This window comes from Lissotriton vulgaris, chromosome 1_1, assembly GCF_964263255.1.
Source record: "Lissotriton vulgaris chromosome 1_1, aLisVul1.2, whole genome shotgun sequence".
In the NCBI taxonomy this organism is placed as follows: domain Eukaryota; kingdom Metazoa; phylum Chordata; class Amphibia; order Caudata; family Salamandridae; genus Lissotriton; species Lissotriton vulgaris.
In genome coordinates this window covers 419,894,855-419,910,960 of record NC_141685.1, presented here as the reverse complement: position 1 = coordinate 419,910,960, position 16,106 = coordinate 419,894,855, and the positions used below count along the sequence as shown (strand labels likewise).

At 44.4% G+C, this 16,106-nt stretch overlaps 1 protein-coding gene across 2 annotated transcripts in view; it reads right to left on the bottom strand.

Annotated features, from left to right (window-relative positions):
• The window catches only part of C8A (complement C8 alpha chain), a 379,675-nt gene that overhangs the window by 214,819 nt on the left and 148,750 nt on the right, over positions 1 to 16,106 (bottom strand). For both annotated transcript variants that reach the window (XM_086952763.1, XM_086952774.1), the window contains one exon: positions 11,694 to 11,894. In XM_086952763.1, coding sequence (XP_086808889.1) covers positions 11,694 to 11,894 — 201 coding nt within the window. The remainder of the gene's footprint in view (positions 1 to 11,693; positions 11,895 to 16,106) is intronic.

Sequence of the window (16,106 nt, the reverse complement as noted above, 5' to 3'; positions counted from 1 at the left end):
TAAAAATTAGCGTTAGCTGCTACCCAAACAATTCCTATATCTTTGGGGATCTGCAATAGTCCAAATTGTCCCACTTTTTAGAGTGTGATGGGTAGCAGTTGTGTTGTTACCATCATTGGCAAATGCAAAAAGATGTGGGTCCAGTGCTCACTACACCTCTGGATTCAAGCTAGCCTGGCTGAAGAAGGGTGATGCCCTGAAACCGGTCTCAGGATGCTTGTTTCTGGTCCAGGGAGGACCTGGCTTGGCAGTTCGAGCTGGACTGTTCCCACAAGGAACAGGGTCAAGACTGATTTGCATATGCTGGATCCAAACTGGGGTGGTGTGGTGAGTAAAAGGATGATGGATTTAACCCAGATCCTTAGGACTGGGGGTGAATGACTGCATTGTCCAGCATTCCATCCATCAATTGTTTATTTTGCAGTTACCATCATTGGCAGCAGGGGTAATGTGTGATGCAAACTGCAGTGGCCTCTTGATGAGAGCCCTGGCACTTATTGCTTTACAAATTATGAACTGTTGCAGTAAAAAGCTCTCCAAAGTTATTATTAAAAAGGTTCAAGTTGATTGAGGAAGACTGCTGTTTCACTTAGCCTAGAATCTGCACACAAGTAGTACTGTGACCGATGAATCTTCTATTAAATTGGGCATTAGGTGTACTTTGCTATCATTCCTGGGTCATGCCCTTATATAATTGCCATATTCCCCTGAGCGAGTCCTAATGGTATTGATGCATTGTGCTACTGTGCCAGGAAGGTAATGCTTTGTTTCCCAGCTGGAATATCAAATACTCTGCAGACAATAGGCATATCTGAGAGACATCTGATTTCTCCTGTCGGAAGAAGGAAACATTGTGAAAACTCCACAAGTTGATTAGCAGCAGATTCTTGCCAAAACAATCCTGCAGGATGCTTCAAGATAGCACACAGGCACGGCAGGCAAAGCCTTGAGTACATACCAACAAGATCTCCCTTTTACATCTTGGAGTGAATAGTCCGTCTTGAGTGGGTGGTACTTGCCTCAGAGGAGAGCTGTAGTTCAATTTTAGTCTATACTAAGGTAAATGGTCCACAGGAGGATTATTTTCAAGTCTACAAGGGAGTTATTTTTTAAGAGGTATTTTGTGTCTACATATTTAGACATATAGATTGAATCAATTGATGAATAATGTTTGAACAAAAGAGAGTTAGAGCAATAGGGGTACCAATGCAAAAACATGAAATGAATTAGCTGCAGGATTGAATCAAAACAAACAACTAAATCAAATTATGGTACACTCACTAGTAGAAATCATACATACATGGAAGGAGAAAAAATGTGTGCATTCAAATTCCATTCAACATGCATATGATCTTCCACTCTTATTGAGAAAAAGTGGAAACATTGTCAGAGTTTTGGTCTGTTATAATGAATAAATGAGACCATCCTCAAGATTGCATTGCCAAGAGTATAGATGGTTGACCCCTAAATAATGCAAATTTGAAAGAAAACAAATATTTATAAGTAAGCCTAGTATTCAAGTTTTAATAGGAAGAGAAACACTGAAACATTAGCATCACACATCTGTTACACAGAAAAATTCGTGCAGTGTTCATCCAGTGAATGCTGATTACTAAAATTAGAGCTCAATCTTGGCAGCAAAATGTCGTAAGATGAAGGCGTATTTAATACTAGAACATGCACTATCTATTGAAAGAAGAATTACTAATGATATTCCAAATTGAATTTCGAATACAATGTTCACTTTGTTGAATGTATGTGGTTGATTCTATAAAATATTGATGCAATGATAGCAGGAAAAAATGCAGGATGGTGATTGAAATAATTAGTTGTTGTGCAGAATACTTATACTGAGGGCATCAGAGGAAGTAAACACTGACTGTGTCATTCCAAAAGTGACACAAAGTCCTAATCTGTAAAATCTAGAAAGTGGCTAAGTACCTTTCTGAAGTAGGAACATAAAAACGTTTACGAGCTTTGTGATTTCCATATATTCACCAGGACCAATCAATTGACATATCTGCCAGGGCTTCACCTCAGTCGGCATGAAATTTCACCTTGGTCCTGGTCTACCAAAGCCATTGACTTACACTTGAGATTTTTTTTGTTGATGGCTTTTCATTATAATTGTTTAAAGCATGATATATCCGGTCAACCTTATTGGATTTTTATTTTATTGGTCCTATTTGTCTTATTGTACTCATTAACGTTTCACCTTATTTTAAAAGTGGAGTTTTAGTTTGTGTTAGGTAATTTTTTCTACTTTTTATGCAATGCTTAAATACTTTACACATTGCCTTTGAATTACACCTGATTGCTTTGTGTCATGTTACCAAGGATTGAGCACAGATTTATTTTAGTTAATTTGTGTGACCTCTAGAATTTGTGTGGCCTCATCCCTTGAGGTGCCTACCCCAAATAACATTTCACTGTGAGGTCACAATACTGAGACTGCCTTAGTTGCAGTCTCAGAAAAGATTAGACTCATTATAAATAATGATGGGAGGGGTGTTGTGGTCCTTTGTGGTTAGCAGCAATTGGGATTACAGGTTCTGTTCTTGACCTTCTTTCTGAATTTTTAGGAGATTGTGAGCAAAGGGTGACCCTTGGGGAGTTTAACTCGAAATCTTTTACCCTGCCTTGCGGAGTCCCTCGGTGGTCATCCCTCAGCCTTATGCTATTTAATATTTATGAGGCTCTTTCAGCAAAACGTATTCTGTCTTTCGACTTTGCAACTATGGCGTATGCTGATGACACCAAGATGTCAATCCCAAGCACTGTCAAAAAAGTTGCAGATCAGTTCAATAACTGCATGCAGCCCATTGTTTATTGGATGAGAGGCAACTGTTTAAAATTAATCTCCCAAAAACAGAAGTTTCTTTTGTTTGGGAAGGATGTTACCTTTCGGAACAAATCTTGGTGGCACCAGTCTCTTGGTCTTCCTCCTCTGCCAGTTTCAAAAGTAATAATCTTTGGGTTGTGTTTGTGGAATAAATTTACAAATTGGCATCATCATATTTTTTCTTTATGAAAATGTTAAGGAAAATGTTACCTATTATCCCACCCGATTTGCAAAATCCATTTGTAATCTCCCTAGTTATATGAAGGTTTGATTATTGTATTGCCTTTTATATGGGAATTAGACAGAGACCACTAAACAAGCTTCAGATGTTGCAGAACACAGCCTGTCGACTGCTCAAGAAAATTCCCAAGTTTAAGTCCGTAAAGGCTGCATTGGCAGAGCTCTACTGGGTCCCTGTCCGGAAAAGGATCGTCTTTAAGGCTTTATGCTTGGGACATAAAGCCCTGCATGGATCCGGACCACAGTATCCTAAAAGTAAATTTCAATGGTACTTTATTGCGATCAGCTACTGCGATCAGTCACGTCTATATCTGTGATCTCAACCAGAATTAAGAAAGCGGCATGGGGCGGTTATATTTTTGTTCATTTCACTTGTAATCTTCTGAACGGCCTGCCCTTTCCTTTCAAAAGTCAGGTTAATTTTCTTTCCCTTCACAAGCAGCTAAAAACATGTCTGCTTTCAGCCTCCATATAGCAATCACAATTTAAGTGTTATAGAAAGTCTGGACTTAGGTTGTTGGATGTAGTATCAACCCAGTGTCAAGACACCGGTGGTCAATCGCGTGCTTTAGAAAATTTCAAATCAAATCACTTTCCAGGAAGAATATTACACAGTCACACTCTGTCAAGAGACAAATGCCAATGTTCATCCTCATGTAAGGGTAAAGTTTGAAACAACAATGTCAGCCGCAAAGTATTTTCACCATATAACATATGTGCCTTTTTCTGGACTGTTAATGTGGGCATTAAAGCCAGTGCACTACTTCACTTCACCTGACTTGATCACTTATTTTTTAGTCTTGCTCACAGTTAATATGCTGAAATCTTACATAGTATTTTCATTAGTTTCTTTTTATTACACAGCCACACAAATAAGGCTTTGTACTACCAAAATAAAATGTGCATCCAGCATCATTAAAAACAGTGACAAACTGACACAAAATCTTAGTACATTTTCTACTTGTTCTTGCACATCGGTTGCAGAGGTTGCAGTTCAAAATTAAGCGCAGTCATCAACAATTATTAATTTGCTGCAAAATGATGTTAAAATCATACTAATGTAAGTCAGGTAAAGTCCTGATTGAAAAGTGCTGCAAGTTGCTACTTGGGGAAGGAGTTGGCCTAACGGCTAGGGCGGTCGACCTCCAATATGGGGAATCGAGTTCGAATCTAGGCAATGACGCTGAACATCCTGTGATTCTTGGAAAACCACTTAATCTCCCCGTGCCTAACAAAAAAGAATGTATCTTCATGTAACGCAACCTGTGCTTGTGTAAAGCGATCTGATAACCGATACCTTCGGGTCAAGTTTGTGCTATATAAAACTGTAAAAAAAAAATTGAAAAACTTAGAATGATTAGAAACACACAGAGAGATTCTGGAGCATATTCTCAAGGACTTATTGCTGATTTATCTGCACTGTAGCGCCTCAAAGGTGGCAATAGATTTGTCGCACTATTCCCAAGCTGGTGCAAACTACCCATATATCCAGTTTTACAGCGATAGCTGCTGCAAAAAAACATCCCCACGGATGAGAGCGACAACTAACACTAATGATATGCAGATTAGGCATTCCCGTGCAAAAACACATGAAAACACCACTGTGCGACATTCACAATGACCAGGCAGATCTGCTATGCAAACCAAAAACAGGCGATAAGGAGCGTTAGCAGCGCGGATCTAACACCTGCCTTTTACTGGTGTTAAGCAGGACAACATCCTGCAGTATGAAAGGGAGCCCAGCCCAGAGCCACATCCAAAAACCAATAAATGTCATGGAACTCCTGATCATGCAACTCGGAGACCCAAGAGGGCCACAACACCCACCTCCACCACCCCCAGGCCCCCCCCCAGACTACCACCCAGGCAGCACAGAACATGACAGCTGACCTTCCTAAAACGGCATGGCCACTCAGCCACACAATTGCAAAATTTGGGGAGAGGTGGGAATCAAGTATGTGTGAAGGGGCCAAGTCACCCATGAACAACAATGTACACAATGCCAAGTGTGGCGGTGATGTACAGGACAGACTTCAGTATGCAGACCACAGACATGTCCATGTGGACATATACTGCTGGTGTTTGTAGTTTTGTGGACAGTGGACTTAACCATGCTACCTCAGGCACTGGGGAAGACCTCTGTCATGTTGCTCTGTCATCCCACCCTGCAAGTGTAAGCAAAGTGGGCTGGCACGGCATATGCCAGTCCCGTGTAGGAGTGTGAATAAATCTCTCCGGCTCTGGGTTCGGTTCACTTCTGGAATGGCCAACTCGTCTTCCAGGGCGGCACACCTTACCCTGCCACGAGTCCTCTGCCTTGCCCCCAAGCCTCCTCAGCTGATCGTTGGCCTCTGCGACACAGGCCCCCAGCGTACCCAGCGGCACAGCACGGTGGAGTCATGTGTGGGCAACTACTGTCTTCGGCCTACACTGAGGTCCACAGGTCTCCCAATTCAAATTGAGTCTTGATTTGTTTATGGCAGAGTCCAACAGGCCACAAACATTGCTTCCAGTGTGGCCCGCCGTGACGACACATCACCGCTGGCTGTGCACACGCTGAGCTCATCAGGTGCCACTAACTCTGTGCAGCTCAAGTCATCGCCACATGGCTGTGGGCCCTTGCTGACCACTGCCTCTAGCCTACACTGCCGTCAGCAGGGCTCACAAATAACATCCAATCCCTACCTTCAAGGTGAAGCCATCACCGATGGCTGTGCACACGCTGAGCTCATCAGGTGCCAGTAACTTTGTGCAGCTCAAGTCAAAGCCACATGGTTGTGGACATTTGCTGACCATTGCCTCCGGCCTACACTGTGGTCAGCAGGGCTCACAAATCAAATCAAATCCTGACCTGCCAGGTCACGCCATCACCTCTGGCTGCGCACACACTGAGATCATCAAGTGCCACTAACTCTGTGCAGCTCAAGTCATCGCCTCGTGGCTGTGGGCCCTTGCTGACCACTGCCTCCGGCCTACACTGCGGTCAGCAGGACTGACACATCAAATCCAATCCTGACCTGCAAGGTCACGCCATCACTGATGGCTGTGCACACGCTGAGCTCATCAGGTGCCAATAACTCTGTACAGCTCAAGTCAATGCCATATGGCTGTGGGCCCTTAGTGACCACTGTCTCCAGCCTACACTGCAGTGAACTGGACTCACAATTCGAATCCAGTCTAGATTTATTTATGGCGCAGGCCAATGGGCAACATACATAGCTTTCAGTACGGCCAGCCTGGACGAAGCATCATCTCAGGCTGCGCACACGCTGAGCTCTTCAGGTGCCACTAACTCTGTGCACCACAAGAAACTGACCCATTTTGATTGAATTTTGTGCTGTGGACAGCTGACACAACACTGTCACCTCAGGCAGTGGGGAAGACCTTGGACGATGATGATGAAGATGAGGCAGGTGTACCATACCCCACTGCAGCTGCAGCCGGAATCTCCAGAAGGGACACAAACATTAACAATTACTTCACATGAGCATGCACATCTCTGGTGCCCCTTACTCAGTGCACCACAAGTCATGGACCCTTCATGTTTGAATCTTCTGTCTGTGATTCCAGTTCTGCTGCCTCTACCTCAGTGCACTGCAAGTCATGGACCCTTTATGATTGGATCTTCTGTGTGTGTGATCCGAAGATCACTGTACTAGTTGTTGCCAGCACCAACCACTCCCTTAGGACTAGCTTACACTCACTCCACACCCATCCAGCAGAGGCTTCACTGGACATGTGACCCTGGTAATAAAACGAGGCCGGGCGCTCGTGTCCATAGCCAGTTCCACTATCTATCTAACTGTGTCCATGTTGTCTTTATGTATGCATGATGGCCCCGGGCCCTACCACATTACACTGTGCTGTGGACAGCGGACGCAACCATGTCACCTTAGACAGTGGCTAAGACCTTGGACATGTAGCTTTGTCATCCCCCTCTGTAAACATGAGTGAAGTGGGCTGGGCGGGCGTATGCCAGTCCAGTGTAGGGGTGTCAAGAATTTACCCGGGGCTTTGGGCGTGGTTCAGTTCTTGCCTTGCAAGGAAGTAACTAATGTGTGTGTCTCTGTTGTAGTGTCAATGTCACCCTGCCAGCAATCGACAATGTTGAACGTAGTAGGCACTTTGAGGGCTATCCCGCACAAATGGAGAAATTAAGGAGTGCAAGACCGCTCTGGGTCTTGGCTCATACATGCCAATTGGTGTGTGTATCAGTAATGCTGATGCATGAGCAAAATGCCATGCATGGTCTTTACATCTGTGTCTGCCCTATCCTTACCATAGGCCTACACTCCCGTGGCCGACCACCTTCAATGGCCAATATCACAGTGTCGTTGTCAGGCTTGTGGACATGCGCAGACATGCATGACAATGGTGTGCCGCAGGAGTGCAAGTGATGCAACCGTGCTGCGCACACAAGTAAATGAGCTCGGGGCAGGGAGGAGCAGCAGTGAGGCAAAGTAACACACAGTGATGCTGCACATTTGCCACATGCAAAACATGGCAAACATGAATCCCAAAGTTGCACACATCCCACCCCATCCCTAACAAGCCACCTCACAGTTCCTGAATGCAAGCAGATGACAAACCAACACAAGGGATGAAAGCTCCTTTGTCTGAACTATTAGGCGGAAGCACATCTGCACCTACGACCTCGGAATTACATGTGCCCCGCACCCGCTGACAGATACTATAGCAGCTGATGCCAACCCCCACACTACACACAACCGACAAAAGACCAACGTATACACACCCCACACACAGGAGTCCTTGCTCGAAGTTATCTTGCATGGAATGACGTTCACACTTACTCCCACACCATCCCAGGCGAACAACCGTTGCACACTAAAACAACTCATTGATCCGAGCTGTGGCATTTCATCCACAGAACTGGCGCAGGTCAGAATAGTGCCGCTTCAACCATAGCCACTATCTCAATGGCAGAACATCCCGGACACATGCATAACCCCAGTCACGTAGAACTGTACCATGCACATATGCTTCATTTACTGGGGGCAACTGCCATTGGCAGTGCTGCTGATCAGTTACCGGCTAAGCTTCCACCTTGCCAACGTCGCCTGCATTCAGCCAGTGTTGCATTGTTGATCGTGCATATTCAAGTGGTCCATGGATGTCTGCCTATCCAACACAACGGTAGCTGAACTGGATTTTGACATGTGTGTGCACTCCCTGTTGGCCCACGACCAGGAGTGTCACTGTGATACCCGTTTATGGGATGCCTTGATACTTGGCATACATGCTGGCAGCTGGACTTGGGAGATTGCACAAATCCTCGTGTGCATTGACCACATTGAACCACTCCCCTATTGGGCTGTAGTGCTAATTGGTGTAAAGGGGTGGAAGCAGCACCTCTGTCTGGACGGACCTGCTAATGGATTGCCTCGCCGTCCTGTTTGATGAAGTCGACAATGACCTCATGTTGAAAATGATAGCCTACGAAGCTGCAATCGCTTTCATGGACGAGTAACTATGTTCCTTCAGCCACAACAGATTGGAACCCATTGCACATGTCCCAACACCTTGTTGCATCTTGGAGATCTGGTTACATATACCATGACAACAGTGGACATGGCTGCATTCGCCTGGACTCCGAATACATGAGCGGACAACAACGCAGGTTAACACACACCTGTGAAAAGTGAGGATTGGACAGCGGCGCTTGGCAACGTTCCTCATTCTGACATTGGTCTGCATGTTGTGGCACTTATCTTGCCCGTACTGACACGCATATTCTAATAAAGTCTACACACCTTCACTTGTATTCAACTGTGATGAGTGTTGATTTGAATGACAATGTGTGTCTCACTGCCTATCAGGGTCACAGCCATAGATGCGCATTGATAGCATTACCCAGGGATTACCATTTTGTGGAATCACTGTCACTACATTCATCCATACTTTCATACTTGATTGATCATGGCCAAGACACATCTGTGTGAATCTGAATGTTTATTCACATTCAGGGGAGTGTTGAAGCTGGACTAGTACAGGGCCTTGCAAACCCCACTTGACATTGGTATCTCGTCGAAGGCCAGTCAGAGTCATTTCGGGATTGACAAGTTCATTGGGAATGGAAGACTACAGGCCACAGTGTGCTTGCTGTGTCATTGGTAACCAAACAAAATATGGCAGTCCATGTCGAGGTCCAAGGTGAGTGTCGCTGAGTGTATAGGGGGACAGTGGAAAGTGTTTTTCCAGGGCATGATGCAGCGGGCAGAGGGAAGCTGAAACCGGCCATATGGGGGGCATGAATGCTACCACTTCTTTCTTGCCACAAAGCCAGATTAATCATCATCTTCGTCCTTTGACGTGTCAGGTACCTCACATACGGGTGGTGGTGTTTTGTCTGCATCACTGTGTGGCAGTGACACCTCAGGGGAAGGAGGTGGAAATGCTGCCGCACTGGGTGGCACTGACACTTCAGGGGGCGGAGATGTAGATGTAGTAGAAGCACCAGCATCCATTCGTTCCAGGCGTTGTGGTGGCAATGCCATGAAGAGGATCTGCAGGGAACGGAAGATCACATCTACTTCTCGATGGTGTGCTGCTGTGGCAAACATTCCTTCCACCTGCATCCGCTCCAAGCTCTCCATCGTTCTCCTTATGTGTCCCAACTCCAGGATGACATCTCTAGAGCCGCTCTGACTAGACAGTTGTTCTTGGCTCAGAGTAATGACTCCAGCGATGTCAGCCATGGATTTTTGGAGAGCATGGAGCAGACAGTGGGTGTCCGTGAGGGACTGTAAGTGGTCCCTGATGGGACTTAGACACCCAGGCATGGCATCTAGTTTGGCTGCCATGAGGTCGAACCCCACCTGCAGCTGGTCAGCCATCTCCTCCTGGCACCCTAACCCACAGCATTGGAATGCCATGTGTTGGTCGTGGGAGTCCTGGGAGATAGCCATGGTGGTGGGTGCTTCCTGCTGTGTGGTCTGTGCATCGGGTGAGGTCTCATCCATGCAGCTGGGCTGCCCTGCTCCTGGAGGTGGGGTGCCGGAGCTGTCCATGAACTGTTGGAGTGCGTTTGTGTGGATGCTGGGGAGGGACTCTTCAGCATCAGTGCTGTGTTGTTGGGTCTACTCTGCAGGAGGTGTTGCTTTTCCCTCTGCAAAGTGAAGGGGAGATGCAGATTGACATTGTGTTTACATGTATGTTCACGCATTGTACAAGTTTACTGTCAGACTGCATGGCAATGTACATTGTGACTGTTTGTGAGGAGATGCCTATTTGAAGAGGGACAGTTGACATTTCCAGACCATTAGGGATGTGAGGTTGCACTTGTACATTGTCATCCCACATTTTCCTTCTATGCCAAATGCAAATGGCCATTTTCTACACACAAGCGGCAGCAGTTGTGTCCTCTGTTCTGTTGTGAAAGTGTTGCAGCTTGTACTGCATTGTTGTCAATGTTGAGGTGCTCTGATTCTTATGTGTGTTGTCTGCATTGTGGGTGATTTGACCAGTCAGCTCTGATTTGGCTGGCACGTAAACCCTTTCAGGAGGTGTGCCTTTCACTTCTGTGCTTATGCAGTGCTGAGATGTGGCTGACTTGGGTAACTTGGGCTCTTGGTCGGAGTTTTGGATCTTGTGCATGGTTTGTCCGTAGATGTGCTGTACTTACTTGTGCATGTGTGCCATTGTGCCTATCTTCCCGTCTCCCCAGTCCCTGATCGTTACACACCCTGTTGCTGTTGGCTCAGGTCATGTTGTGCAGTGTCCGGTCCCCCAACTCCTGCCACCCTCTCCCCAAAGATGGTCCCAGGCTGGTCCTCCGTGGGGCTTGTGGGGTTCTGGTTGTCCTCTGTACTTGCTCAGCTACCTCAATGGTGCTTCGCAGTTGTTTGTGTTTTTTGGTTGCCGCTTTTATAGTTATTTTGGCCACCTGACTTGTGGGACTTGCAGGCCTGGCGCTGCTTCTCGCTGGATTTTTTATCGCAGTTGTGCCCATCGCAAGTTTTTTCACGTTCGGGTTTAGATTTTTATCGGCATCCAGATGATTTTATCTCAGATATTTGACGCATTATCTGGAAACTATCAATGTTACCGCCGTGTTGTGAATCCGACGTTAACACGGAATTGAGAATTTTCCCCTCTATCTTTAGGGGAATGACCAATAGTGTGGAAAATAGAAACATGTTGAATAATTATTTCCTTTCAGTTGTTCATTGTTCATTTTAGAAATACAGATCAGAAGAACAAAATGTCAGTTCAGGTTTTCATTGTGTAAACTGTGTGACCTTCCTTTCACCTTGGCTGTTGGCTTTGGCAGCATGGTTTATGACCTCATAAGTAACCTGTAATAAGTTATTATAGTTAAGCAGCTACATCATTTCATTATTACAGTGAACTAGCGAAGCTGCACCTTGATTGCCATAAGGAAATTAGAGACAGACTATTTTACAGGGATTGCAGGCTCCCTAAATATTAAAAAGGAAATAATACAGAAGAAGGTCTTTCATTCTATTTGAGGCAACATAATGTAGAAGGTATCTTGGCAGTCTGTACTCGCTTCACTATTGCATTCAATTAGTTGTGTTCGAGTAGAACTTAATTTACAGCTGTGCTCTAAGTGCATACATAGTTACTGTACCTTGCTGTCATATTTGGTTATGTTCCTCAGAGAGCTGCGTGCATTTTCAACGCTGAGCCCAAGCTTGACGCCGACGGGTGATTTAGCAGGACTTATTCCAAAAGTAACCCCTAGATTGAAGGAGCTGTCCTGTTTAACCGCTCTTAATACCTCATTTGCATCGTCATAGAACTCTGAGGAAAATCCGGAGTCAGCATGTGCCTGAAAGAAGACAAGTAGGCAATAAGTAAACATCCCACCTCTTGAAATATCACTTCAGAATACACTTTGGTCGACTGTACTGTTCTAGGAATACAACATAATGCCATGTGTATCGTTGCAAACACCCTAATTGAGAGTTTACGACCACAAAAATAGGACTTTTTAATATACTAATATCATTGTAGGAGTTCTTTAAATTTACTGACTCCTAAAACGGGATTGTAACCCCGTATTGAATTCTGAATAGATGTGTTGTAGGTATCTCTCACAAATACCAAATAAGTATGACATCTAGTAATGATTTGCAACCGAAATCTAGTTGCAAAACATTAAAACGATTGCCAGTTTCTGAGCTAGGGTGGTTAGCCATTCATGAATGTTAAAATAAAATGTCGGGGAGTAGGCAGTTGTCCAGGAGCCCACGGACAACTCTCTAACTAACTTTTTTTTAAAAATGGTTCCTTTAAGGAAAACTGTTGCATTTAAAAAAAATATTTATATACGTTCATGAAAGGCAATTACAGATATGGTGCCATGCTTACCCTAGCAAGCTACAATCTCTATGATAATTATCAAGCGGAATGAGTTATAATTTGTTATCTTTCTCATTTATGTTTATAATGACGGTGGTTGGTCAGATTACAACAAAGTCTAAATCTGAATTTTACAAACCAACCTATTAGTAAGTAGGTCGGTGTGTGAAAACATTTAATGTTCACACATTTTTTATTTAAATAGCTGTCAGTTTTTTAGAATAGTAATTCATACATCTGGCCCCAAATAGTTTCATTCAAACTCATACCAAAATCAGGGCACATGCCAAAATAAGGGCACACGGTAATCAAAGAAGGGAATCTTGATATGGAGAATTATAGGAAGATACATTTTCCACCTAGACTCGTTTGAATCAAAGACAATTCAAATTTGTTTTTGCACAGTACCAATAAAGTATCTGTTGCATCTGGGTTAAGGTTGCAATGAAAATGAGTTATTATCAAAGAGATCTAGTAAGCATTCTAAAGTCTATATTTTGACCCTGTTTTTTTGGGAATTCTCAGTTCTATGAGTAAATGGAAGTTTGTGCAGGGATCGAAATTCCAAGGTATGTGATAATTATCGCATCTCGCATCGTTCATTTGAGAGATTTAGGCATAGATGCATCAAGCTAAACATCGCTCGCAAAGGGTAAGATTCTCAGAATCTGCCCCTTTGCGACTGGTATTTTTGCATTTGGGATGCATCATCCCAAATGCAAAAATCGCAATTAAAGAAATAGCAAAATTGCGATTACTGAAATTGCTATTGCATTTAAGGAATCTCAAACTGAGATTCCTTAAATGCAATGCATTAAAGTTAAAAAATTAGCCATTTCGCTAATAGAGGGAGCAAATTACCATGAAGTTGAACTTCATGGTAATTTGCAAAAACTTTGAAAAATGCACTAAAGTGCATTTTTCAAAGTTCCATTTTACACACAAACATGCCCTTAGGGCATGTGTGTGTGCAAGATGTACCCATATGCAGATTTCAGGGGTGCAACAGGGTGTCCTTTTGACACCCTGGCAGCCTTGAAATTGCAATCTCAATTTGCGATTCTCTAATTGAGAATCGCAAATTGAGATTGTCTTCCCATTCATTCCTATGGGCCTCTAGGTCCATAGGAATGAATGGGGAGGTATTCCTTAATTGCGACTCGCAATTTTCCGGCCCACTAGCATGGTGCTCACTCTCTGCAAAGCGCTTAGAGACCCCTGGGTGATAAGGCGCTATAGAAATCTAATATAAAATACAATACAATACTTGCATACAGCTCTAGGTCTGCCCTCACAGCCCACAGGCTGCCATCTTAAATCAATAGTTTTCAAACTCTCTGCCATTGTTACTAACTTTTATTTATGCAGCTCTTCTTGCTATGTGCCCTTGGATTGGACTCAGTAACGGATATATATGAAGGAGAAGTCCCAACATTTCTATAGTCAGTGGTAAATGTCATGGTCTTGGTTGTTGCTATTATTAGAAACCCCTTTGATGAGGTCATATGGCTTTGAAGGTTTATTTACTGCAAATCACATTGAGGCATTCTGCCTTGTAAAAAAGAAGGCAGCTAGTGTCTGTTGTATGCCATGACTTTTTGTCATGGTTCTGGCATCGGTCGGGCTCACAATGTCTCCGTGTGGAATGCATGTTTGGAATGGGAGTGAGCATTCGACACGGAGAGTGTTGCAGGAAGACCGGTAAGAGGACGTGGAATCTGGTGTGGGGCTTCTTCGAGTGAATAAAACTACTTTACTTTCACTCACCGAATGACGATTCGTCTTTGATCACCAAATAATTGTTGGTGACGAGTAGGTTAATGACGTGATCCTGAGGGGCAGACCAGTGAGAAGACGCAACGTCTGATGCAGGGCTACTTGACTTGAATAAAACAACTTCACTTTCACTAACCATGTCACAATTGATCTTTGATCACCACAGAGTTCATGGACCTCTGCTTGCTTGTCCTCAAGGACTTCCACTATTGGCTCAGACTTGAGTCACAGTTAAAGCTAATTTTGGGACTAAAAGTGCCTAAAATGCCTAAAGTGAAGCAACCGGGGGCCAGGGAGGGGACCCCTAAGGCCTCGAAGACTCTCCAAAATGTCACACTCGACTGCTTTTTAATAAAGGCTGCCTCAGCTATTGACAAAGAAATTCTGGCAGATAAACGATGGTTATCGTTGGGGCGAGTTCCCTTGTAACTTTAAATCAATTGACTAGCGGGGTGCATGAGTTTAATATACAAGGAGCCCCGGAAAGCTTGCTGAGTCAAGCTTTACCCCAAACTGAGCCACTGCCATTGCCACCTCCAGAGATCTTACCCCCCTTTTATTCTACCCCTGTGGTTCCTGGTCCTCCCACCGAAAGGAAGAAGTTGTTGAAACATCTGGAACCCTCAGTTGGTGCTAAGACAAGGTCCAAGAAAAAGTTGCAGGACCTATCGCATAGGACTAATAGCCCTCCTGTTATTGCGCATGAACCAGTACTAGTCTCTTCACCGTGCTCACCACATGACACATACATTCTCCTAAATTGGTTGGAAGAACTTCTAAATAAAAACCTCAAACAGATTTTGTCTAGACTTGATATGCTAGAGCGTAATGTGGAACTTTTAACAAAATCTGTTACATGTGTACTGGATGGGGGAGGAAAAAATATGGTACAACAACCGGACAGCTCTAGTATGGGGTGGCTCTCAAGACCCAGTAGGCACTCATAATAGGATGGGGAATTATAATTTTCTGCATATACCAGAAGCACAGACTGGCGGGGCAGGCATTACCTTGGGGGAAGCCAACTCCGAAAATAGGGTCCTTGAGTATTCTAGTAATGTAAACGACTGCGAAGTTGATGGTGGTAGGACTAGGTTTGAAATCCAGAGTTCCAATGTTTATCAAAAGGGGAATGGCCCACTGAGGCAGCCACCATGCCAGACAAATGGTCTGGCCCATTCTGTTAATCAATCACATGAGGCTACCCTGGATTTACCACCCGAATGCTGTCCTTATGTCGTTATACTCACTAATGTCCCCCCGCTCTAGGCCAATCTACAAGAATCCACAGGCCAGCTTTAAAAAACAAGGTTTGCCACTGGCTATCCACTCCACGGAGTATGATAATTCAAGATATAAAGAAATCCTGATGGTAGGAAGAGTAGGATGGGTTGGTCCCCTACGCCAGTCCATCGATGGAGATTGTATTGTCATAAACTGTCGAAGTCCGGATCTTGCGGGGTCTATAATTAGGAGCTGGAGTAATACTAAGAGAAGGGGTCCAGCGGGGATAGGCATAATGCCGCTGGGGTTCTTTATTGACATTTTAAATCTAGCGGCCCAACTCTCCTACAAAATCCCCAACCAATACGACATGTCCAGGCGAGAAAGGTACAATCCCCTATTGAAATTAACAATAGATATGAGGCACTATCAGCCATGGACAAACTAGATTGAATAGAGCCCAGCAAAGCTGTTTCTATTATACCTCAGTGCTATGCCCATGACGGCTTTCTAGCAGAGGTGCAGATACTCTCCCACCCAATTGAATTAGAGACCTACACTCTTGTAAGCCCATCTGACAAATAGGGCAATTCCTACACCCACAATAAGTGCTAGTCCTGAAGTAAGACAGATACTGAAGGGAGGATCACCCATTGAACAGCAGTTGTAACTTCTTTTA